The 8,074-nt window shown below is 55.0% G+C and overlaps 1 protein-coding gene across 2 annotated transcripts; it reads right to left on the reverse strand.

Moving 5' to 3' along the window:
* Window positions 1–295: 295 nt before the first annotated feature.
* Window positions 296–5,844, reverse strand: LOC308354747 (uncharacterized protein). 2 transcript variants are annotated; one of them, XM_080822401.1, is made up of 2 exons: window positions 4,358–5,844; window positions 296–2,864 (listed from the first exon to the last, which is right to left on the reverse strand). In XM_080822401.1, the coding sequence occupies exon 1, from the start codon at window positions 5,381–5,383 to the stop codon at window positions 4,397–4,399; it is 987 nt and encodes a 328-aa protein (XP_080678527.1). In that variant the 5' UTR covers window positions 5,384–5,844; the 3' UTR covers window positions 296–2,864; window positions 4,358–4,396. The 2 variants fall into 2 exon arrangements, with proteins under 2 accessions (XP_080678527.1, XP_080678528.1); XM_080822402.1 differs by lacking the exon at window positions 296–2,864 and adding an exon at window positions 3,019–3,954.
* Between the last annotated feature and the right edge of the window lie 2,230 nt (window positions 5,845–8,074).

The raw sequence follows: 8,074 nt of genomic DNA on the forward strand, positions 1-8,074 counted from the left end.
GCCAGTCTCCGTGCTGGAGCTTTAACATGTAGTGCCTCTTCACATTCCAGCAGCATAAGCAGAGGTAACAATTTTTAGGAGGTCACTGGAGGGATCTTGAAAGGGGGGATGTCTAAGTCAATGGAAAAACAGGCGTAGCTTTGCAACAAAACAGTTACTCACCCCTCCCCCCCACAACATACACACACACACACACACACACACACCCACCCACCCACCCCTCCCTTGGCCAGGCTAAGCTGAGCATGTTCTTCTTTCTTTCTTTTTTTTATACGTATTTTATTTATTTCCTTCTCGAGGGAGAGCATGTGAGTCGGGGGGAAGGACAGAGGGAGAGGGAGAGAGAACCCCGAGCAGGCTCCATGTCCAGCGCAAAGCCAGACGCGGGGCTCGATCTCATGACCCTGAGATCATGACCTGAGCTGAAATCCAGTCAGACACCTAACCAGCGGAGCCACCCAGGCTCCGCACCGCCGCCCCCCCCCCCCCCCGCATGTTTTTCTAACAATCTGCAGCCACTCCTTGAAGCTCCCTCTTTCCCGGAAGGCAGGTGACAGGAGGAAGCTATTTTATTCCTACTGTGCAGATGGAGAAACCAAGGCTCGGAAATGAACAGTTGCCCCAGGGCACGTCACTCGTTAGGTCCTGCAGCCTTCAGCAAACCAAACCACCGGAAACGTCCAGTGCTCAGATGGGGACAGACCCGAGGTGGCCAGACAGCTACAGTGAGCTGTGAGCTGACCATGTACTCCACAATGTGCGTCATGCCCGCCACTCGACAGACAGTATCTCACCAAAAATTCACAGCACCCCAATGAGGTAGGCACCTCTCTTAGCATCCCAATTTTATACCCTGAGAGGGACGGGGAATGAGAGGTTAAAGCACTCTGCCTGGGAGCTGGAGATGAGCAGGGTAGAATCGGAACTCAGGTCACCTTCCTCCTGAGAGCCATTTCCCCAGAAGGCGGTGTACAAGTGATGGTAAGCAGTGCACAGAAAAACACTTTTCTTTTATTATTTAGTATATTTACTTTTATATTGTAGTGAAATATACATAACATAAAATTCACCATTTGAAACATTTTTAAGTGTACAGTTCAGTGGCGGTAAGCGACCATCCACACCATCCGTGTCTGGAACCGTTCCCATCTTTCTAAAGGGAAAGTCTGCACCCATGAACTACTAACACCCCAGTCCCCTCCCCCAGCCCCTGGAAACCACCATCTGTCTCTGCGAGTCTGATTATCCCAGTACTTCATGGAAGTAGGGTTATCCTTTGTCTTTTGTGATGGGCTCATTTCATAGAGCATAACGCCCTCGGGGTTCCATGTCGTAGCTGGTGTTAGAATGTCCTTCCTCGGGCGCCTGGGGGGCTCAGAGGGTTAAAGCCTCTGCCTTTGGCTCAGGTCATGATCTCAGGGTCCTGGGATCGAGCCCCACATGGGGCTCTCTGCACAGTGGGGAGCCTGCTTCCTCCTCTCTCTCTGCCTGCCTCTCTGCCTACTTGTGATCTTTGTCTCTGTCAAGTAAATAAATAAAATTTTAAAAAAAGAAAGAAAAAGAGAGAATGTCCTTCCTTAAGGCTAAACAGTATTCCATTGTACGGGTGGACCGCATTTTATTTATCCGTTCATCTGTCTCTGGACACTTGGGTTCTTTCCACCTTTTGCTACTGTGTCTAGTGCTGCTATGAACATGGGAGCTCGAGCCCCGGCTTTCAGTTATCTTGTGTTATATACCCAGAAGTGGAGCAGAATCTTAATTTCATTCTTCATTTTTTGAGGAAATGTTATACAGGGTTTTTTTTTTTAATATTTTAAGTTTTTATTTAAATTCTAGCTAGTTAACATACAGCGGAATATTGGTTTCAGGACTAGAATTTTGTGATTTATCACTTACATACAACACCCACTGCTCATCATAACAAGTGCCTCCTTAATGCCCATCCCCCATCTAGCCCATCCCCCACTCACCTTCCTCTGTCCAAGGTCAGTCTGTTCTCCAGAGCTAAGAGTCTCTTACATTTGTTTCCCTCTCGGTTTTTCCCCCCTTCCCTCAGAAGAGATGAACAGGGGCACCTGGGTGGCTCAGTGGGTTGAGCCTCTGCCTTCAGCTCAGGTCATGATCTTAGGGTCCTGGGATCGAGCCCCACATCGGGCTCTCTGCTTCCTCCTCTCTCTCTGCCTGCCTCTCTGCCTGCTTGTGATCTCTCTCTCTCTGTGTCGAATGAATAAATAAAATCTTTAAAAAAAAAAAAAAGAAGACATGAACACATCTCTTTTGTTTCTCATATTCCGCGTATCAGCAAAATCATGTGGTATATACCTTTCTCTGACTTGACCACACTGCGTTTAATAGTGTTTGACATTCTCACCAGCAACGCCCAAGGCTTCTAATTTCTCCACATTCTAGCCAACACTTGTGTTTTTATGATGGGCCTCCCAGTGGGCCTGAGGTGGTATCTCATTGTGCTTTGGGTTTCCACTCCCGATGATCAGTTGATGTTGTGCATCTCTGCAAGTGGTTATCGGCCATCGTGTATCCGTGTATCATTTTTGAAGAGTTGTCTATGCAAGCCCTTTGCCCGCTCTTTAATCAGGTTGTTTCTCTGCTGTGGAATTGTAGGTGTTCTTTATGTATTCTAGATATCAACTCCTTATCAGAGACATGATTTGCCAATATTTAATCCATTTCGTGGGTTGCCTTATCACTGTTAATGTTGTCCTTTGATGCACAGAAGTGTTTAATTTTGATATTGTCCAGTTTATGTATTTTTATTGTTGTTGACTCTGGTTTTGGAGTCATATGCAAGAATCCGATGTCATGAGGATTTTCCAGATTTTTTCTAATAGTTAATGTATTTGCTGTAAAATATTAAAATAGTGAGCACTATAAACATCATATAACAGAAGTTTTATATTATTTTTAGTTTAAAAATTTATGATATTAATTTAAACAAATATACTAAGTAAGTAACAGCAGAGTTTTATACACATATTATAATTGATACCCAAATGATTGGTGTTTGGTAGATAGTGTATTACACTAAATTGAGATCTATTAAATATATACCTATTTCTGTACAGTGTTAAAAAATTATTCATGACATTTGACATGAAGGTAAGGCAGACTTTATTCAGGGGGATCATTGTGACAATTTTTTTTCTAACAGTTAATGTATTATGACAGTTATGGGGAGTTTTGCAGCAGGGGAGGAAGAATAGAATCAGTTCCCAGTACAAAGAAGAGTGGGAATTTGTAGCCAAGGAGTGTGATCGGGGCAGGGGAAAGTTGGTGGGTGAAAAGTACCAGGAGGAAACATCTGGGGTGAGGGGTAATTCTTTCTTTTTTCTTTTTCTTTTTTTTTTAAGATTTTATTTATTTATTTATTTGACAGAGATCACAAGTAGGCAGAGAGGCAGGCAGAGAGAGGGAGAGGAGCAGGCTCCCTGCTGAGCAGAGAGCCCGATGCGGAACTCGATCCCAGGACCCTGAGTTCACGACCCAAGCCGAAGCAGCGGCTTAACCCACTGAGCCACCCAGGCGCCCGAGAGGTAATTCTTTCTAAATCAACCTAATGGGATTCTTGCTGAAGGCAGGCCGGGTGATCAGACATCCCCCAGGGGGATGTGGGGAAGGAGGAGCCCCATCAGATACTGAGGCTGATCAGGTATCAAGGATCGGGGATTCTGGCAAACTGACTTAGCAAGATTCTTGCTTAAATTGGACGATGCAGAGACTGACCCCGAAGCCCGAAAATCGGGGACTCCTTGAGAAGAGAGTTCAGGGGAGCCCAAGGGCAGTTTGGTCAAGGAGAGGGTCTGTCACTAGCTTGTAGGCTAAGCTACATGACCCTCAGGACCCAACCGTTGACTCGGTATCTGGAAGCGCAGCCCCAAGTACAAAGACCAGTGATACTGAAACCAGACGACACAGCAGATCATTTCATCTAAACTGCAACACCAAGAAAAAAAAGCTTTTAAGGTAGAGGGAGTCATACAGGATCACGATAGCACCTTATTTTCCATTCTGAAATGCCAACAGTCCTACGAGTTCTTCCTACATTTTGAGCAAACTCAGGTAAACTGATAATAAGACTAAAGCTGTTTTATGTCCCAGTCAGGGTGAATATTTGTGAACATTCACACATTTGGCCACAGAAATACCGTGCTTGATTACAGGGTGCTACCCCAGGCCCTGCTGAAGGTGTTTCACACCACATATATACCGCCCTTAAAAAACCCTAGACATCCTGAACTCCAAACACACATCTGGCCCCAAAGGCCCTCCTCCCCAGTTGACTGCCCGTGACCGGCACCGAGGCCTGCAGGACTGTACTGATTCGATGTATATTTACCTCGCAGAACCATTACAGGAAGAGGTCAGTCCTCACGTGTCACCTCACGTGGCTACTCTCCTTTCGGGGGAGAACTTTCCACGTCGACTTTTCACGACTCTCCGACACCGTGTGAGCCGCGGCCGCCGTGCGGTCCGGGCGGTCTCCGGGGCCGGCCTCGCGCGGGAGAGCCCCGGGCTTCGGTGCGGGACCGTCGGCCGGCGGCGCCCCGCTTCCCGAGTCTGTCGCTGGTGTCCCTGCGCTGAGTACGCTGTGCGGCTCCCCTCGCCCTCGGGACGCCCGACTCGCCGTCGCCTTCCGCAGCGAGTAGCGCAGGCGGACGAGCCGGCGAGCCCGCCCGGGGCCTGCAGCGGGCAGCCCGGGCGGGGGCTCCCTCGGGCCCCAGGACGGGCCGAGCCTTCGCCGGCGGCGGGGCGGTGCGCTCGGCGACTCCAACGGCAGAAACACCGCCGAGGTCGGCGGCCTGAGGCGCTTCCCGCGGGCTGGTTCGGGAGCTCCGAGCGGTCGGCCTCCGCCGGGCCGCCCCCCTTCCCCGCCGGCCGTCCTCACGCGGGCGCGACGGCGGCGGCGGCCCCGGGAGCTGAGGCTCCGGCAGGAGAGGACGCGGCGCCCACGCACCCGGTCCCCGGCCACCACCCCGTCCCGGGGCTCCGCCCTCCGCAGACCAGCTTTCCTCCCCGCTGGCCGCAGCCCGGTGACCGCCGCCGCCGCCGGCCACTGCCAGAGGCTCGGCTCGGGCAGGTGTTTGTTAACGGGAGGGTGAGACGGCGCGCTCTGGGCGGGGGCTGCCCGCTCCCGGCCCGGCTCCCGGAGGACGCGAGCGCAGCGCAGCGGCGGGCGGCGAGGCCTCCCCGGCCCCTCTGCACAGCCCCGCAGCCGGCCGAGAAAGCCTCGCGCGGCCAACAGCCGCCGGAGGCCCGGGGGCCGCCCCACGGCCGCAGCCGCCCGGAAGTGAGGCCAGCTCCCCGGGACTACAGCTCCCAGAGACCCGCTCCCTCGCCCAAGCGGACTGGCTCGCTGCGCCATCCATCAGCCACCAGCCGCAGGAAGACGGCTGCCGACGGCGCCGAACGGCCAATCACGAGAGCGAGGAGGCGGGCGCTCTCCCGGCCGATCCGCCGCCTGCAGACCAGGCGTGGCGGGACGCTAAAGGAGTGGGTTCTTCGGAGTGCTCGGACAGGTGACCCGCCGGCCCTCGAGAAATGGTGACCTGGGACAGAAGCGTCCTTTTGCCCAGAAGACGGTGGTCTTCGCTGCGCCGGCCCGCAGGCTCCGCGGGGCCGGCCCCGCCGGGTTTCGCCTCGCCCCCCATCTCTCATTGGCTCCCCCGGGACACGTGGGGGGGAGGAGGCGTGGACAGAGCCGTGGGCCGGCGGCCGGCGCCCGGTGGGATGAGAGGCCCGCGAACTCGGGCCTGGGGCCGGATGGACGCCCTGGTGCTGGGCCGGTGGCGACGGCGGAGGGCGGAGGAGCTTCAGGTTCCGGGGGACGCGGTGAGCCCCGGGGCCTGGGCGTGAGGGCCGGGAGGGCGGAGTCCCTGGGCGTGCCCTTCCGGGCCTTGCGGCTCCCCGGGGGCCTTCCCGGAGGCGGCCTGGCCGGGGTCGTGCCCGCGCCCGCGCCCTCCTGGAGGGCTGGGTGCGGCGAGGGCCGAGGGGCGGGGTCGGGGCGGGGCCGCGGCGCTGCCCCGCCTCCCCCCTCCCCTCCGGCCGCGCCTGCGCGGGGATGCGGGAGCCTCAAGCGGCTTGTTCGGCGCTGTGGGTAGAACCGGACCCAGTGTCCTTCGCGGTGTCCTGGCCCGCGTGCCTGCTCGAGGGGTGCGCGCTGCTGCTCCTGAGTCTCGCCCCCGCGTGCAGGCGCCGGGCTGGGCGGGTAGGGCTGCGGGGTGGAGGCCACGCGTGGGTGGAGTGCTTCGAGCGGAGGAAAGGGGTGAGGCGAGGTGGCTGGTGGCGGGGGCCCCCGATCAAGGTCCGGCGGGAGCTGGACCAGCGTGACCAGGCCTGCGGGAGTCTGAAGGGAAGCAGGATGGGAGACAGGAATTCCTTAGCCTTTTCGGGAGCTGGAGGAAGTCCCGTGGGGCCGGAGCAGGGCTCTGACTTCCACGTCCACCTGCGGATTGGCCGGCTCTCACCGCACCTCCTTTACTCGGGGGTTCCTGGCTGAGGGCACCCGGGAGCCGCCGGCAGCCCCGCATCTGAATTCTGTTTCCTCTGCACCTGCAGGCTTCATCAGCCTGGAGTCTGACGCCCGAGTAATGCAAGCAGTGTTTTCTCAGATGTTTTGCACAGCGTAACAGGAGTGGCCAGTCTCCTTCCCTGCACAGGCGTCCTCACCCCCACCCACTGCCTGACCACGAGGCTAGTGTCACCTGCGCCCTGTCACAGAAGCACCGCACTTCCAGGGTCCATGTTACCAGGGCACAGGTTCAGCTTCTGCAAGGGAGGCTTCAAACCACATTCCCTCCAACAAGGCGGAGGGCTGGGTGGATTGGGGACCATAAATACAGGGCTGGGACTGGTGCTGCCCAGATCAGAGACACCCAGGGACCCAGATTCCTCCTGGCTCCTGCACTCTCCAGTGTTGTCCTCTTACGTGAAGTCGGCGCTGGGTCATCACTACAGTGCTTACATTCCATACGCTGGAAGTAAATAGTGAAGTGACATGATCATACTGACATTTTAAAAGCTTATTCTGGGAGCTCTGGGGAGACTGAAGGGGCTGGTGGTCAGAGTGAAGGCAGGGAGGCAAGGAGTGTCTGGATTCTGAGAGGTGACGGGGTTGGATAGAGACGACAGTGAGACAGTGAATGGGCTGGCTCCCAGGGCTGTGACTGGAGCACCTGGGTGGGCAGTGGTGCTGTTACTAAGAGAAGGTTGGTGTGGATCTGCAGGAGAAAAGGAGCTGCTCTTGGGACAGGCTGCATTTTCTGTCTTTGGGGCATTTAACAGAGGTTACAGATACTTCTGCTCATTGAGTGGGTACCGGGGGTTCTCTGAAGTTCACAATAACCTGTTGCTGTTCCCAGATTACAAGGGAGGAAGCTGAGGTGCAGGGAGGTTAATCAGCTGGCTTGGGGATACACAGCTTGTAGGGAAGTAGGGCTTAGACCCCGTTGTCTGCCTCCAGAGCCTGTCCTCTTAGCTACGGGGCTCTGTAGCCTCCCGTATGGGGCTTCGCAACAAAGTCCTTATTGATGGGAAAGGAAGAAAGGCTTAGAGGTGAAACCTTGAATGGTCTTTCAGATTGCGGTGCTGAAACGAAGTGCCTAGCTTGAGGCTGCAGTAGGCCCCGGCCTTTGCCCAGGAGTAGTGAGCTCAGTGTCTAACTGCCAGGGTGTGTATGGTCTCTTAATCCGATAAAGTCCTTATTTATATTGTCGTGTGCCTTGGTCTTTGATCGAATAATCCAGATGGAATTCAATAAAGTATCCAAGTCCTTGCTCCGCATTTTCTGTTCTCGTTCTCTCTCTCTCTCTCTCTCTCTCACACACACCCACACACCCCCTTCCAGAATTTGGTTCTGTGCAAAGTGCATTTCCTACCTCTGTTCACAGATTAGTGGCTCTACACCCTGTGCATTATGACCACCAGTGGAGTTTTAGAAACCGCAGCTGCCAGGACCCATCTCTGTAATAGCTTCACAGGCAGTTATCAGAGCCGGAGGCAGCCACCTCCGCTCATCCCTCAAGTGTCCTGACTGTGGGAAGGGTGCCTTATGAGG

This window comes from Martes martes (genome assembly GCF_963455335.1).
Source record: "Martes martes genome assembly, chromosome: 14".
NCBI lineage: Eukaryota > Metazoa > Chordata > Mammalia > Carnivora > Mustelidae > Martes > Martes martes.

Bases quoted from the DNA above. Each gene is read 5' to 3' on its own strand.
- LOC308354747 (XM_080822401.1), bottom strand. From the start codon at position 5,383: ATGGCGCAGCGAGCCAGTCCGCTTGGGCGAGGGAGCGGGTCTCTGGGA.